General features: G+C 38.1%; 4 protein-coding genes across 6 annotated transcripts in view; all 4 read left to right on the top strand.

Moving 5' to 3' along the window:
- LOC135691340 (5-oxoprolinase) overlaps positions 1–16,171 on the top strand; it is a 56,368-nt gene that overhangs the window by 22,962 nt on the left and 17,235 nt on the right. For all 3 annotated transcript variants that reach the window (XM_089113657.1, XM_089113655.1, XM_065209179.2), the window contains exons 15-17: positions 13,073–13,305; positions 14,167–14,255; positions 14,999–15,080. In XM_089113657.1, coding sequence (XP_088969783.1) covers positions 13,073–13,305; positions 14,167–14,255; positions 14,999–15,080 — 404 coding nt within the window. The remainder of the gene's footprint in view (positions 1–13,072; positions 13,306–14,166; positions 14,256–14,998; positions 15,081–16,171) is intronic.
- On the top strand, positions 703–2,524 carry LOC135691347 (sulfotransferase 1E1-like). The gene has a single exon (XM_065209187.2). The coding sequence runs from the start codon at positions 1,137–1,139 to the stop codon at positions 2,109–2,111; it is 975 nt and encodes a 324-aa protein (XP_065065259.2). The 5' UTR covers positions 703–1,136; the 3' UTR covers positions 2,112–2,524.
- Positions 6,599–9,995, top strand: LOC148960418 (sulfotransferase 1E1-like). The gene has a single exon (XM_089113673.1). The coding sequence runs from the start codon at positions 8,731–8,733 to the stop codon at positions 9,703–9,705; it is 975 nt and encodes a 324-aa protein (XP_088969799.1). The 5' UTR covers positions 6,599–8,730; the 3' UTR covers positions 9,706–9,995.
- LOC135691346 (sulfotransferase 1E1-like) lies at positions 10,143–11,883 on the top strand. The gene has a single exon (XM_065209186.2). The coding sequence runs from the start codon at positions 10,612–10,614 to the stop codon at positions 11,584–11,586; it is 975 nt and encodes a 324-aa protein (XP_065065258.2). The 5' UTR covers positions 10,143–10,611; the 3' UTR covers positions 11,587–11,883.

The following is a 16,171-nucleotide window of genomic DNA, read 5'->3' as shown; positions in this document are numbered from 1 at the left end:
AATAATCAATCAAACAATATATGACCAAAATCAAAACTGCTTGTGAATTGTGTATTTAATTTCAATTCCGTAAAGATCAGCCAAAATTTCTATCGGATTCTTCTTGTACAATATATTTACTGGTTCTGCGGTACAGATTCCAACTTTCAAGGAGATAACTTCATTTCAAATAACATAACATTTCATCGATCAAAATCACTACAATCAAAAAGAAATAATTAAGTAAATATAATACACGCTAAATTTCCCACGGCATAATATAAAAGAACTGTGAACGCATTATGGTAAACTATCCTCTAGTTAGTTATAAAACAGATATGCGCAGTTACATAAACATACGCAGTAACAGCAAACTTACACAACACTTCTGAACAAAAGTTATTTTCAAACGTATTTCTCACTGACGAAAACAAGATAAAATGCATAAAATGAACGTACGACTTGTCAAAAGTGTAATCGGTCTACCTCTTGTATCATCAATTGTCTTAGATGAGATATCAATCTTGACATCAAAAATCAAAAATGGATTGTTCTTCTTGCTTTTTAATTATGGCGTGGTCAGAAAGTGTCCCGTCAAAAAATCAACTATTTTTATCAAAATGTGCAGTTTCTTTGAAATTATACATGGTTCGTGATGTTATATTGTCGGAAAATCGTAGGCCTGCCCCCCCCCCCCCCCAAATGAAAGCTTGAATTTCCGCCACTGTCAGGAAGGAACTACCACGCAAAGGCTACATTTCTTTTATACATAGTCAGCATTCCAACATCGCAAGGACATTTTGGAAACGCAGCATGCTCGTAAATACCCATAGGGTATCAGCTCTTTCACGTCGTTATCATATCATCCAGTGTCCAGCGACTGTCCTGGATGTCATCGCCATTTTGCCTCGGCAGTCACCCAAACCGCAAATAGCAGCCGCAAGTAGAAGCCGAAGAAGAAACTGCCGAAGGTCATGTTTTCAAGATAGCCTTTTGAAGTGGGAGTGAGTCCAGCCACTTTCCTGAATGTCATCGCCATTTTGTCTCGTCAGTCACGCATACTACATACAAATGCAGTAAGTAGAAGGCCATAAAAAAAACTGCCGAAGGGCTTGCCGTTATTTCTCCTACGTTTTACCAGGAATAGTTAAATCAGAATGGCGACCGTTCAGCTTGTGCCACTATCTGACAGTGAAACTGAGCGGTTGAAGAAGGTTTATCCAATTCAATTCGTTAATCATGGACAAAGGTATATTAGAGCAGTACCTGGAAACTGCATTTTGCCTAAAGCCTATGAGAAATTCAAGGATCGGTTTAGAAATTGGGACGTTCGCTCAGAAGATGTTTATGTTTTTGGCTTTCCTAAAAATGGCACAACCTGGGTACAAGAGCTCGTCTGGTGCCTACAGAACAACTGTGACATAGACAAGGCCAAAGCCATTTCATCGCTGGAAAGAGTCCCATTTTTAGAAGTACCAGTTGTTGTTGACTTTTTAGATGAGGCTCGTTCCCTCTTTGAAGGTCTCCACGAAATGGTAGAAAAAATGGATTCACCGAGAGTCTTGAAATCTCACCTTCCATTTTGCCATTTTCCCGACGACTTACTCGACAAAAGCAGGGTTGTGATGTGTTTGAGAAATCCAAAAGACACAATAGTCTCATTTTATCACCATGAAAAGTTACATCTGTCGTTTGATTACAGTGGAGATTTTGAAACCTACTTCGATCTATTCATGGATGGTCTGTTGCTTTACACGTCATATTTTGAACATATCAAACAATTATGGAAGCAAAGAAACCATCCAAATGTTTGCATATTGTTTTATGAAGAACTAAAAGCTGATTTGGCTGGCAATATCAGAAAGGTGGCAAAATTTCTGGGGAAGGAAATCACAGAAGAGCAAGTTGGGATTTTGGTTGATCATTTGAGCTTTAAGAAAATGAAAGAGAACAATTCTGTGAATTTAGAAGCTTTTCAAGATGGAAAGATCATGAAGAAAGAGGGAAGCTTCTTTCGAAAAGGGGAGGTAGGAGACTGGAAGAATTACTTCACTGAAGAGATGAACAAGCGAATGGATGAAGCAATTGAAAAGTATCTGAAGCCTGTTGGACTTGAATTTCGCTATGAGTAAGAATGGGAGAGTTAGAAATTCAGTGGAGTTGGAATTTGTTTATAATGAAGCGATGTTGCTGACTTTTATGAAATTTTGAGTTTTGTGTATGTACTGCTAAGAGGAAAAAAGAAAATTTTCAAAATAATCGGTTTTATCATGATATTTTTTATCATTCGTTTAATTACAAGTGTTAAATAAGTTAGACATTGTATATTATAGATATAATAATCAATTTATCTACAATAGGCTTTAAAGATGTAGCTGTATACAGTTTACCTTATTTAGTCTGATGAAGCCCTGTATGTCGGAGCAAAATATTATTATTCATTTGATTTAATTTATTTTGAAAATTTATCTTATAACATTGGATTTTAGTCGCAGTTTTTCTTTGTTCCTGAATTTTATCCTCGTATTTTCCTAAATTAGACGTACTTATGAAAAGTAAATCAAAATTAGTACTTGGAAGTACAAAAATATTTGAGAGTGAAAAATTAAAAGCGATTTTTAACATTAGATGATTTGATATTCTGTCATTTTCACACCAAGACTTTTTCTCTATCTTCTAGTCGAGGAACCCAAATTGCGGTCTGTAGCATTTACATAAATTACAGCTGCATTTTACTCCTTTCCATTTTTTATCCGAATCCTATACTGACTGTGGATGCCATCCCTCTAGTAGTATCAGGAATATTTGCACAGCAGTCTCAAGGCACTGATGATCATCAAGTTGTAACACCATATGCAAGTAGAGTATAAACCGGTTTATGAGACTGTTTCAGAATGAATAGAAAAAAAGACATGTGTGCTTAGGCCATCACAGCAATACTATATACAACAATAGAGGATTTCCTAGCGTTGAATATGTTTTGGACCCCCAATTTTCCCTTACTCGTCCCGCCTTTTCCTCCAAATCTTACAACCGGTAGCACTTTATAACTTGGTTTCGATTTTTGAATGTTTATCATTTGTTTTTATCATTGTAATTCTAAATTGTCTATAATGTTTAAATTTTGATATCCCTGTACCTCTGATCTATAACTTATGACAAGAATGTAACAAGAACGAATCTTCTCTGGGTACCTGGGTGTGCATAACTTTGTCTCAGAAATACAGTTCGCAATTTGGGCGAGGGAAACATTCATTCATACTTTGCTGCAGCGATCTACAATACTTTTCCCCTTTATTTTCTGTGGCTCTTGTACCCAGGGTACAATGAATCTAGCGTTTTCAACTGCAAATCTTATGGCATACTAACCGCTTTTGCTCCAGATATCGAATATCGCATTGCCTTGTTTGCCTGAGTTTTAATTGATTTTATTGCTTTTACAAAACGCCCATTATTATAAAAAAACAATTAGCAAAATATTTAACTTCACTGTTAATCTCAATGTTTTTACTTCTACACTTAAATTCTAGCTTTTTATATCATCATGCGAAAAGCAATGTGTGAAAATCTATGTCTAGCAATGGAGTTTCGATTCAAGCTTGGCAACATTGTTGTTAGTTTATTTTGTTTACTTATCCTCATCAAAGAATCAAATGTATGATTTAATGGATATCGGGTAAAATAATCAGGTATGTACTCAATTATTCAATCTTTCAAAGCATGGCATTGAAATATTGCACGATCCTCGTCTCCAATTTCGTTTGAGAAACACAAATCACATTTTCGGTGATTATAATCAATGTTTTTCCATCGCCCAGTTTCTACCGGTAGCCTATGATTCAAAGTTCTGAACCAATAAAGATATTGTGATAAATTGGTTGGTAATACATTAAAGTAATTCTCACTTTTAAAACATGATTTTATACGTTTATACATTTTGTGTGATTTTTCCATATCAGAATTTCATTTTTGAATGAATAAACTTTCAGGGCTATTAAACACATGCATGTTCCAAATAAAGGACAGCCCTGAGCTATCAAGAATATATTTCACACTCGTAAACCATTTGATATTTTAGTTTCTGACTAAAATACTATACAAGATATTTGTTAGTTTGCTTTCTTCACCTCTAACTATGTTGGCCCAAAAACCAACCATTCTTAATTGTATCGTTATGGATACTGGTCATCTCCCCAATTCGCCATATACCATATAATTTGGAGTGGACTTTTTAATGTTCAAAATTAATTTGTAATACTGCAGTTCTTGTTGATCTAGCAGGTTTGTTTTTTCCATTCCTCATGGAATTTTAATCACGAAAATTTACAAAATTGTAAACAAAATTGCTTTCTTCTTTTCCCGATTTTCCCTTCTTTTGCTCTGCTAAAAAGGAGGTGGGGGAGGGTCATGCTCAAAGTATCTTTGGGTTCGATGCGTCTGAATGTCCAAAGTTGTTTTCTCTGTGGTAGCTTCTCACGAGAAGCAAAATGAATTTGAGTGGTGGCTTATTCGAGGGGGGGGGGGGGGGCTTATTCGAAGGGGGGTATTTCAATGTTTGGTATTTTCCTCATAGGTCGACATAGAAACGACAAAATTTTCTCAATGAAATAAGCTTTTAAATGGCTTTGAAAAAAGCAAACATTTAGTAAACTAAAGCTTTTCGTCTGACACTCTTCAGAGTTTAAAACGTCAGAACATAAATCGAAAACTCTACGCTAGGAAATATATATACCTAGTTGTGGATCGAAATAGGCCAATCCGAAACACGAGCACATGACTGTAAAGGTTGACCAGTCAGTGCCGCTTGACTATTAGAATGTTACCAATGGAGCCCTAAGGTGAAAACGAACTCCTTTTGTCTACACAGTAGCGGTTTTTTCGTGCTTATGTAGATAGATTCTAAAACTGCTAGGTGGAACGACGATCGGGCTTTACCAATAATCCGAAACATGTCGCCATTATAGTTTTTTGCACAATCTGGGTTTTCTAGCAAATGCTGCCCGATAGCAGAATCGCAGGTTTTATTGTTAATTTTGGATTTGCAAGACCGAGGTGGCTGTTCTCTTTGGGGATGTGTTTTGTTTCTAATATTAGATGGAACGTGTTGTTTTATCTTATCCTCCAATCTTTGGGTGGTGCGTCCTACGTAGCCAGGATCACACTGGCACGTAAATTCATAAATAACAGAACTTTTTTTTGTGGCAGGAACGCAGTCCTTTTGAATGGACGGAAGGGCCTTTTTTGTACTGTAAACGACACGTGGGTTAACCGCGAAGAAACAATTTGTTATGGCCTGTTTTATTTGGCTTTCAAAACGTAGGGAGCTGTTACCGATCCAGGGTAGTTTTAGATAGACCGGGCACTTTTGAGGACCAAATTTTACGTCAGCCGAGAAATTTCCTATCTTCTCGTTAATGTAAACTGAAATAACATGTTCTGGATAGCCGTTCTCCAGAAAAATCTTAGTTAGTTTTTCAAGTTCCGAGTCGAGTTTAGACTTGGAACAAATCATCAGTGCCCTATGTGTGAGCGTTTTGATGAGGCTGATTTTTCTTTGTTTTGGGCAAAACGAACTCCATCGAGTGTATAACCCCGAAAATGTGGGTTTACGGTATACACTGGTGAGAAATCCAGTGTCAGATTTTTCAACCAAAACATCCAGAAATGGCAAGGAGTTATTTTCTTCCTTTTCAAATGTAAAATGTAGGGCTGTGTGAAGACCATTTAGGCGTTTTAGGAAAATATCACACTCAGCCTCTGTTTTGAAAATAGTATATGTGTCATCCACATACCGAAAATAGACACCTGGCTTTTGGTCGCAGTCAAACAAACACTCTTCATGAAAGCCAACAAAGATATTGGCCAAGGCAGGTCCCAGAGGGCTACCCATAGCGACACCATCCTTTTGTTGGTACATTTCATTGTTAAAGCTGAATTCAACTGAACGTGTTGCAGTTTCCATCAGTTCAATGAATACTTCCTCTGGGAATGGTGGGCTATTAAGCTCGCTCCGGTACAAAGCGTCGGCACATATTTTGATGGTCTCAATCAAAGGGACATTAGTGAAAAGACTGCTAATGTCAAAAGAACACATGAAAGATGTTTCGTTTTCGATGTTCAAGTTTTGCATGAACTCAGCGAACGTAAAAGAGTCCTTGATACAATGTTTTGAATATTTTTGAAGAACAGGGTCCAAGACTTCAGAAAGCCACTTAGCCAGTTCGTGTTGTGCTGAGCCAATCAAAGACAAAATGGGTCTAAGTGGGACATTCGGCTTGTGTATTTTAGGTAGGCCATACATTTGTGGACGTTGTGAACCTGTGGGTCTTATCCTATCATAAACTTCGTTGGTCAACACTTTCGATTCGGCCTATTTCGATCCACAACTGGGTATATATATTTCTTAGCGTAGAGTTTTCGATCTATGTTCTGACGTTTTAAACTCTGAAGAGTGTCAGACGAAAAGCTTTAGTTTACTAAATGTTTGCTTTTTTCAAAGCCATTTACAAGTTTTGTACCACCAAAAGATTGTTTGAAATAAGCTTTATTCGAGGGGGGCTTATTTGCAAAAATGATTTTTTAGGTGGGGGCTTATTCGAAGGGGAGGGGGCTTATTCGAGTGTGGGGTGGGGCTTATTCGAGGATTTACGGTATTCGAAAACTTGATAAGTCAGCCTAAATTTTTCAGAATTCGTGTCTCTTGTTAGTTTTTATGTAAATTCGGGTATCGCGGAGAGAAATGGTTGTCCAGTGCTTCACAGATAGCAGAGTGGTTGTCCAGTGCTTTTTGCTTGGTATTTTGCCTTTTTAATAGTATATCATTGCTCGTCATATTTTGGGCATTTATAAATATTTTTAGCATTCGATCCATCAGAATGACCCTTCAGTTAGAAGACTTTCACTTGCGCTTGTAGGCCACATCCAGTAGTGTAGAGCCAATAAAATGTAGGGAGGGGAGGCCATATAGCCTTCTTGGAATAGGCAAGTGGCACTGATTGGTCAACCTCAACAGTCGTGTGCTCGCGTTTCTGATTGGTCTATTTCGATCCACCACTGGGTTTTCAGTTATCAAGGGGGTATTGAGGTAACACATGAATGCAAATGTCAAAAAGTACCATCGGTTCAATCAAAGATTTGATCCTTGCAGAAATTAGTCATGTTTTTTAGAATTACCCAGAGAAAAGTAGATGGCTGCAGCCCCCCTTCGAAGAGTTTTCTACAGCCCTTGCCACACCCTCAACTCAGTCATCTGCTATGTGGAAGAAACTGCAAGTCCAGCAGTCTAAATGAGTTGCTGCGTTGCCGCCTTCATCTCATTCAATGTTTTGAATATGTATGCTGAAAAAGCGGTTTTTGAAAATTTTTGCCTGAGAAGGGAAACGCTACAAAAAAGGGACACTGATGCAAAAGTGAATCATCGATGTAAGGCGTCTTAATTGGATTAATAAACGTTCTCCGGAGAAAAGCTGGAAAGCAGAAATTGGAAATGAAAAATTAGCCAAGAAAAGAAAGAGAGAAAAAGCGAGGAGTGGGTACTGTGGAAGCTTGAAGAACGTATCCTGTGTCGCGTTTTGCTTCCAGAATGAGAGTGCACTACAATATTGTTGGGGAGACGAGCAAGAGAAAGTTTTTTAAAAAGTGAGGCAACCCTCCGTCATGGAGTCAAAGAGCATGCGCACAGAACGCAGTTATTATTACGCATGCTCTCTGAATCCAGGACGGAGGGTTGCCTCACTCATTTGAAGACTTTCGCTCGCTCGTCTCCCCAACAAAATAGTCTTGGAACACTGACGTCAATTTCCAAGCTCAAAATCAATCATCCCCCTCTCCTCCACAGAACAATGTTTGTTTACTATCAAACCGGTTAGGATTTTATATGATATTTCTATAAATTATCAACATTGTTTTAGGGGGGAAGTAGTAATTTTTTCGGGGAAGGAATAAAAGATATGAATTGCAACGCAAATTGCTTGGTGTTCCAAGTACTTTTGGCAGGCATTCAAATAGCACCCTGGGCTTTTTTATTGGTGTTAACATAATTCTGGCATGTCCGCCGAGTCACCCGCTGGTTATCATAGATTTTCACGAGATTGTGATGCTCCAGAGCTCTACGACAGAACCTTTGACCAATTAGTCGAAACGTTACAATTTGTCAGATTTCAGATTTTGCTGTTCGCACTCTACCAATTAAACTACTTCCTGACAAAGCCTTGCCGCCTTAGAAGATAGAACAATAAGGGATTAGCATTGTCAGGTTTCTAGATGCAGTGCGAATAGGGCCTATGTGGGCGTACCTTAACCACATGGGGAAATTAGCGGATTGGAAAAACTATTGTTGACAGGACAACATGTAATCAAGTCAAACATGTAATCAAGGCACGTGTGGTATTTTTACTATTGGTATTGGATCAAAGGTATTGAGTCATGATTTTCATGACTGCAATGCTATTGGTTGACCTGGAACTGGTCACATGAACTCACCTCGTACTGATTGACAAAACAATTTTCATCAACAGCAAGTTTTCAACAACGGATGCAAATATCACATGAAACAGCAGCGATCACGCCGAAACCAAATGACCCCCTATAGAGAAGGCCTATTTACCATGACTCAGACCCCGTTTACACGAATGCCATAGTGAGAGCCCTAGCAGTTTTTGCCAAGCTGTGCGGAAGTAGTGGCACTTCTCAGTTCAGGGTCCTTGTTGTATTCACTACTTACAGGTCTTAACCTGGAGAATTTTTCTCAGAATGGCGACCGTTCAGCTTGTGCCACTTTCTGACAGTGACACTGAGCGGTTGAAGCAGGTTTACCCAACTCCATTCGTTAAATATGGACGGAGGTACATTAAAGCAATGCCTGGAAACTGCATTTTGCCAAAGGCCTATGAGAAATTCAAGGATCGATATAAGAATTGGGAAACGCGCTCAGAAGACGTTTATGTTTTTGGCTTTCTAAAAACTGGCACAACCTGGGTACAAGAGCTCGTCTGGTGCCTACAGAACAACTGTGACATAGACAAGGCCAAAACAGTTTCAGGGCAGAAAAGAGTCCCTTTTTTGGAAACACCAGTTATTGCATACTTTCTAGATGAGATTCGTCCTCAACTTGATGTTTTCCTCGAAATGGTAGCGACCATGGACTCGCCGAGAGTCTTTAAATCTCACCTTCCGTTTTGCCATTTCCCCGATGACTTGGTCGACAAAAGCAGGGTTGTGATATGTTTTAGAAATCCGAAAGACACGCTGGTCTCGTATTACCACCATGAAAAGTTAATTGGCGCTTTTGATTACAATGGAGATTTTGAAACCTACTTCGATCTATTCATGGATGGTCTGTTGCTTTACACGTCATATTTTGAACATATCCAACAATTATGGAGGCAAAGAAACCATCCAAATGTTTGCATATTGTTTTATGAAGAACTAAAAGCTGATTTGGCTGGCAATATCAGAAAGGTGGCAAAATTTCTGGGGAAGGAAATCACAGAAGAGCAAGTTGGGATTTTGGTTGATCACTTGAGCTTTAAGAAAATGAAACAAAATAAATCTGTGAATTTTGAAGAGCTCCAAAATGGAGGAATCCTGAAGAAAGAAGGGAGCTTCATTCGAAAAGGGGAAGTAGGAGATTGGAAGAATTACTTCACTGAAGAGATGAGCAAGCGAATGGATGAAGCAATTGAAAAGTATCTAAAGCCTATTGGACTCGAATTTCGCTATGAGTAAGAATGGGAGAGTTAGAAATTCAGTGGAGCTGGAATTTGTTTGTAATGAAGCGATGTTGCTGACTAAAGTGAAATATTGAGTTTTGTGAATGTACTGCTAAGGGGATGAATGAAAACTTTCACAATAATCGGTTTTATCAAGGTTCATTATTCGTTTAATTACAAGTGTGAAATAAGTTAGAACTGTATAATCAATTTGTTTACAGTAGGCTTAAAAGAAGATACAGTTAATCTAATTTAGGCCTACGTAAAAAAAGTAAATCAAAATTAGTAATGTCACACTAACTAAGACTTTGTTTCTTTTCTTTATCTTCTTGTCAAGGAAATGAGCTCTGTAGCATTTACAAAAAATAAAGCTACATTTATCTCCTTTCCATTTTTTAATCCGCGTTTTAAATTGGGCGCTTTAAATTAAATTGTTTAAATGTTTGATTGATTAAATTGTTTTAATGCAAAAATTAATATTCTTCAATCAAAAGCAATGAGTAAAAATCTATGCCTAGCAATGGAGTTTCGATTCATTTTTCCAAAGGATTTTCTAATTGTTTGCGTTCTCTTACTGTTTCTTTTGCAAACTTAGCAACATTTGTTGTTTGTTTATTTTGTTTACTTATCCTCATCAAAGAATCAAATTTATGATCTGATAAGTGTACATCAATGTGAGTTTTTCCCCTTATCCATCGAATAGCGTTGTAAGTGAATACTTTTTTGTTTAATTTTATTGATATCTACATTCAGTGGAAATGTCATCAATCAAACGAACGCCATAGTGAGAGCCCTAGCAGTTTTTGCCAAGCTGTGCGGAAGTAGTGGCACTTCTCATAGTTCAGGCACAGAATAGAAATAGGTTCAGGGTCCTTGTTGTATTCACTACTTAAGGGTCTTAACCTGGAGAATTTCTCTCAGAATGGCGACCGTTCAGCTTGTGCCACTATCTGACAGTGACACTGAGCGGTTGAAGCAGGTTTACCCAACTCCATTTGTTAAATATGGACGGAGGTACATTAAAGCAATGCCTGGAAACTGCATTTTGCCAAAGGCCTATGAGAAATTCAAGGATCGATATAAAAATTGGGAAGTGCGCCCGGAAGATGTTTACGTTTTTGGCTTTCTCAAAAGTGGCACAACCTGGGTACAAGAGCTCGTCTGGTGCCTACAGAACAACTGTGACATAGACAAAGCCAAATCCATTTCATCGCTGGAAAGAACCCCATTTTTAGAAGTACCAGTTGTTGTTGACTTTTTAGACGAGGCTCGTTCCCGCTTTGAAGGTCTCCTCGAAACGGTAGCGACCATGGATTCACCAAGAGTCTTGAAATCTCACCTTCCATTTTGCCATTTTCCCGACGACTTACTTGACAAAAGCAGGGTTGTGATGTGTTTGAGAAACCCAAAAGACACTGTCGTCTCATTTTTCCACTTTGAAAAGTTATTTAACGTTTATGATTACAATGGTGATTTTGCAACCTTCTTTGATCTATTCATGGATGGTCTGTTGCTTTACACGTCATATTTTGAACACACCCAACAGTTATGGAAGCAAAGAAACCATCCAAATGTTTGCATATTGTTCTATGAAGAACTAAAAGCTGATTTGGCTGGCAATATCAGAAAGGTGGCAAAATTTTTGGGGAAGGAAATCACAGAAGAGCAAGTTGGGATTTTGGTTGATCACTTGAGCTTTAAGAAAATGAAACAAAATAAGTCTGTGAATTTAGAAGGGCTTCAAGATGGAAAGATCTTGAAGAAAGAAGGGAGCTTTATTCGGAGAGGGGAGGTAGGAGATTGGAAGAACTACTTCACTGACGAGATGAACAAACGAATGGAAGAAGCAATTGAAAAGTATTTTAAGCCTGTTGGACTTGAATTTCGCTATGAGTAAGAGTGGGAGAGTTAGAAATTCAGAGGAATTAGAAATGGACTGACTTATATGAAATATCGATTTTTATGTAAGCACTGCTAAGGGGATAAATGAAAGTATTCACAATAATTGTTTTTTTATTGGGACTGTCTAATTATCGATAGGTACAGAGAGAAATGTACCCAGCCTGAAGCGTTGTTATTATTACTATTTTTTTCATTAGGTAACGGGTTTGATGAACATGTTTGATTTTTTTTGAAAGCGTTTCAAACGTTTTGGGCCCGTCCCCCCCAAATTTTTCAAACTGTACTATTTTCCCTTTGTAATATTTTACTGAATGGAAAGCAATGAAAAGGGGTTAAACACCCCCACCCCCAATATGAATTCGTTCCGACGAAGCATTAATTGAGAGAGTGCACCATAAGAAAGACGAGATGGCAAGAAACCGATTTTTCTTGACCAAAATTTTTTCGAATTTTGGAAAAACAATTCAAATAATAAAGCAATAGTGCTATCAAAATAACAAGGGAGGCTCTTGCATAAAATGTTGAGGAAAACAATAACAAAAGTAGAAATTTGCCAATTTTGGCACTAACAAGGGGGGCTAAGCCCCTCTGAGCCCCCTAGCTCTACACCCTTGTATCTAACCTTCAATTTTTATTTTTCTCACAACCATTTATTGTTGGCTTCAAAAAACCTCATAGTTAACATTATTATACTTCAGAGATACCTATTTTCGAAAACTGGACGTGTCTGTTCAGATCTTCAGCATTCTCTTGTTAGTTTATAAGTAAATTCAGGTACAGGCGGAGGGATATTGTTGCCCAGTGTTTCACAGGTAGACTGCAGATTTCTTGCTTGGTATTTTCTTGCTCTTTTAATACTATATTATCACTCGTCATACCTTAGGAATTTTTGAATATTTTTTAGTATTTGATTTATCAAAATTAAGTTGGGAGACTGTCACTTGCATTTGTTGGCCACACCCTCAACTCAGTTATCAGCTTTGTGGAAGTAACCGCAAATCCAGCAGCCAAAATGCCTGATCCTTAGCGTTTTCGCCAAGCAAGCCTACAGTAGAACGCAGTAGGAGCTAGCACGAGGGACGCCGGAACGTCCAAGGGGCAAGGAGGGGGGCAGGCTTGAGTAAAAATGCATTTAAAAGATAATTCCTAACCTCTTTTAATTCATTTTATTTCGGGTGTCTGTAGGTATCTTGAAAATTGGCTTATTTTTGGCGTAAGGAATTATCTTACAAGTTTTGAGAATTGTCGTCATGAATTAAGCACTACAATCAGAAGTTTATATGAATTTCTCTGATTATTACAACTGGCCAGTTTCAGGGGCACTTTAATGAAAAGGCCACTCTTGCCCCTCTTGCTCCTCTTTTCAACAGGCAACAGGGGGGTTGACCCCCCGCGCCCCCTTCTCCGGCATCTCTGGATCGCGCTACTATCATTATAAATATTAATTGTCATAAAACTTAAAATTCATTTTATTTCCATAGATAAACGATTTCAGAGCCGCACAGAACGATCAAATGCCATTATCGATCAAAGAAGTTGCAATTGGTTTCATAAGAGTAGCTAATGAGGCCATGTGTAGGCCCATTCGGGCGCTTACGCAGGCAAAGGGATACGACACTGCGAAGCACATCCTGTCCTGTTTTGGCGGTGCTGGCGGACAACATGCTTGCTCCATCGCAGCTTCATTAGGGATGTCAGAGATATTTATTCATAAGCAAGTATTCTCTAGATTTATGTTAGCTCTAATGGTTAAAAACCTTCCTTTTTGCACCTTTTGTGTGTTTGTATAAAGTCGTTGGGGACAGGCTTGCCAAATATGCCTTTTCTGGCCAGATTTAGAATTTCGGCCTTTATCAAAGTTGCTTGGAACATTTGCTTTTGCCTGCTTGGCTTTTTTGGCCATTTTCAGCGGAAATTTTGAGAACATTCCTTTGTTTGTATAAGCTAACACACCCTAAGTAACAAACAAATTTTTAGTTGTAAGAACAACGCTACACAATGCACTCCCAAATGTCATGCTGTATCACCAAACTTAACGTTTATCAAAGGAATTTGTTAATGAGAAAGTTTCTCAATTTTCTTGTCTGAGGTTTGAAAGTTATTTCAAAGGCGCATGCGTGGAAATATTTACGAAGCTTGGGCAGCATATTCATTTTAGGAAATTGTTTGATTTGGTCTCTTTCTGCGCACTTTGGCTTGAGTTGGTTACCCGTACGGCCTTCTTTCTGACAACGCTGGTTGAAGATGGGTTCTAAATGGATAATGGGCATCTTGTCGATCGTTTGCGTTTGAATTTGCGTTTGAGTTTGCGTTTAAGTTTGCGTTTAAGTTTGCGTTTAAGTTTGCGTTTAAGTTTGCGTTTTAAGTTGATTTGTTCTGGTCTGACATTTTTGTTATGTCACTTTGAGCTGCTTTTACTTTCAACTCACTCTCGTTAAGTTAGCAATAGCTTTTTAAATATGATTTGCTAGTTCTGATTTATTTCCTTTTGCTATGACTATACCTAATATCAGAAATCAGCACTTTGTTATTAAGACGTGTATTTAATCTGACAGATATTCGGTTTACTCTGTAGGTATTCGGGTATTTTGTCGGCATATGGCATAGCTCTTGCTGACGTTGTACACGAAGCCCAAGAGCCTTCCGCAGACACATACAACAAAGGTGAATTATTGTTCTCACTGATATTCTCAACTCATTGTTCATTTGCCTTCTTATTATTGGATATTGACTGCTTTCGTCAATTTGGTATTACCCTTTTGAAGAAATGCCCGACAAAACGTATTTAGGGCAGTAATGTTAGCACCGATATTGTTCGAGTGTAATCTGCACGATGTTCTGTTGTAACCCAGGCTTTTCCTTCCGTGTGATAGACAGCAGTTCATTCCACCTTCTTTTTCATCATTTTATGTTGCTTTTCATTTTTCCAGTACACTTTTCCGGGGTCGAGGTTATAGGAATTTACAGAAAAGTTGTTTCACCCTTGCTGGCCACTGATATCGTCTGAAAGAGCTTCTTAATTTTAAAAGAAAAACTACTATAGTTTATTATAAGCAGTTTTTTATAGAAACCTAATTGTATATTTCCATGGATATTTATTTCGATATTTCTTCGTAAATGTTGCTCTTTTCTGTTTGGAATCCAGGCCATTCTATCAAATAATGATTGCCTAGTTTTTTATTAGTTCAAATGATGGATCCTTCGTTCTTACTTCCTGAGAGGCGTTTAGAACTGGGGGCATTTTGAGAAATAGAATTACAAAACACCTTACTCCACACTTCCATTCAAATCTGTGGTGTCCTACCTTGCGATGCTGAAGCTTTTTAAATCTCTACATTTAGTCAAGTTGAAACGTTTTTACTGATGCCTTATCCACAACTATCTTTATGCTTCTTTACTCTAAACAGATGCATTCGACCGCATTGATGCCAGAATTGATGCACTTATTGAGCAATGCAACGCAGAATTGACAAGACAGGGATTTTCCAGGTATTCTCGCAATTTGTTAATATCCGCTATCTAAAGAAGACTTTAATCAAAGAGCTCTACGATCATTTTAATTACATGTCATTCTGTTTCATAACTTTATGGTTTAACTTTGATAATTAATGACATAACCTTAGAGTTGATTTTTAACTTTAAGCCTGATGTCCGTCCTTCTTGGGGCTTAAAGCCTGTCGATTTTTGTCATTAGAAACTGATTTCTCTCTGTGTTGGTGCCATTTCAGCAATCACTGCATTTTGATATACTATTCACACGTAGCCAAAGGACACGTAGCTCAGTGGCGGACACCTGCGGGGGAGAGGGGGGGGCGATCATCCCCCCCCTCCCCAATACTTTAGAGGACAATGGTCTTTCTATGCTAAAACAATGGGAAATGTGACTTCATCTTATTAAAACAATAGGTTTCCCCCCCTCAATATTTGACCAAGTGTCCGCCCCTGACATAGTTTTAATATACTTTTCGCCATCCATGTTTCATGGTTGTTGAGTCAATCATATACAGTCCTAGAACTAGCTCCCTCCGCCGGAGACTTATTATCTTGAAAGACGTTTTTAGATTGGGGCTAATTCAAAGGAGGCCTTACATTCCCATTGTAAAAATTTTGACAATGTGTTGATTCCAAAGAGAAAGATCAATAAAAGCTACTGAATCGAATGGTGTAATTTTTTCCTGCATATTGTTTCTATCACAGTGCTATTTTGAACTCCAAAGTGTCGAGTTGCGTAAATGCCTGTGGATTCTCCGTCTCAGACGTGTTATTTTCTTTCAAACCCCTCTACGTTCTGCTTTTATACTACAACAACACTGGGTTTTCCAATGTTGTTATGATCATATAAATAAAAAAACTCACTCGCCCCATGCCTTTTTTCGCCAGACTACGGGGTGAAACCCCCACATAAACAAGCATTTCTCTCCAGCAAAATTTAAAATTAATTGTGGCAATCGATTCAGCAATGATCAACCCCCTAGTTACAACTTCAAGTCCGATAGAGAAGTTTATGGCAATAGTATTTCAGTGGCACTTAAATCGAGTTTGTGATATTAAAAACTTCTTCTAAAAGTGACAGCCTGCTC

The sequence above is a fragment of the Rhopilema esculentum genome, chromosome 4 (genome assembly GCF_057945365.1).
Source record: "Rhopilema esculentum isolate cy_ngs chromosome 4, ASM5794536v1, whole genome shotgun sequence".
Taxonomy (NCBI): Eukaryota; Metazoa; Cnidaria; class Scyphozoa; order Rhizostomeae; family Rhizostomatidae; genus Rhopilema; species Rhopilema esculentum.
This window is presented reverse-complemented; position numbering and strand designations above follow the sequence as displayed.

Coding starts and splice junctions, on each gene's coding strand:
- LOC135691346 (XM_065209186.2), top strand. CDS start 10,612: ATGGCGACCGTTCAGCTTGTGCCACTATCTGACAGTGACACTGAGCGG.
- LOC135691347 (XM_065209187.2), top strand. CDS start 1,137: ATGGCGACCGTTCAGCTTGTGCCACTATCTGACAGTGAAACTGAGCGG.
- LOC148960418 (XM_089113673.1), top strand. CDS start 8,731: ATGGCGACCGTTCAGCTTGTGCCACTTTCTGACAGTGACACTGAGCGG.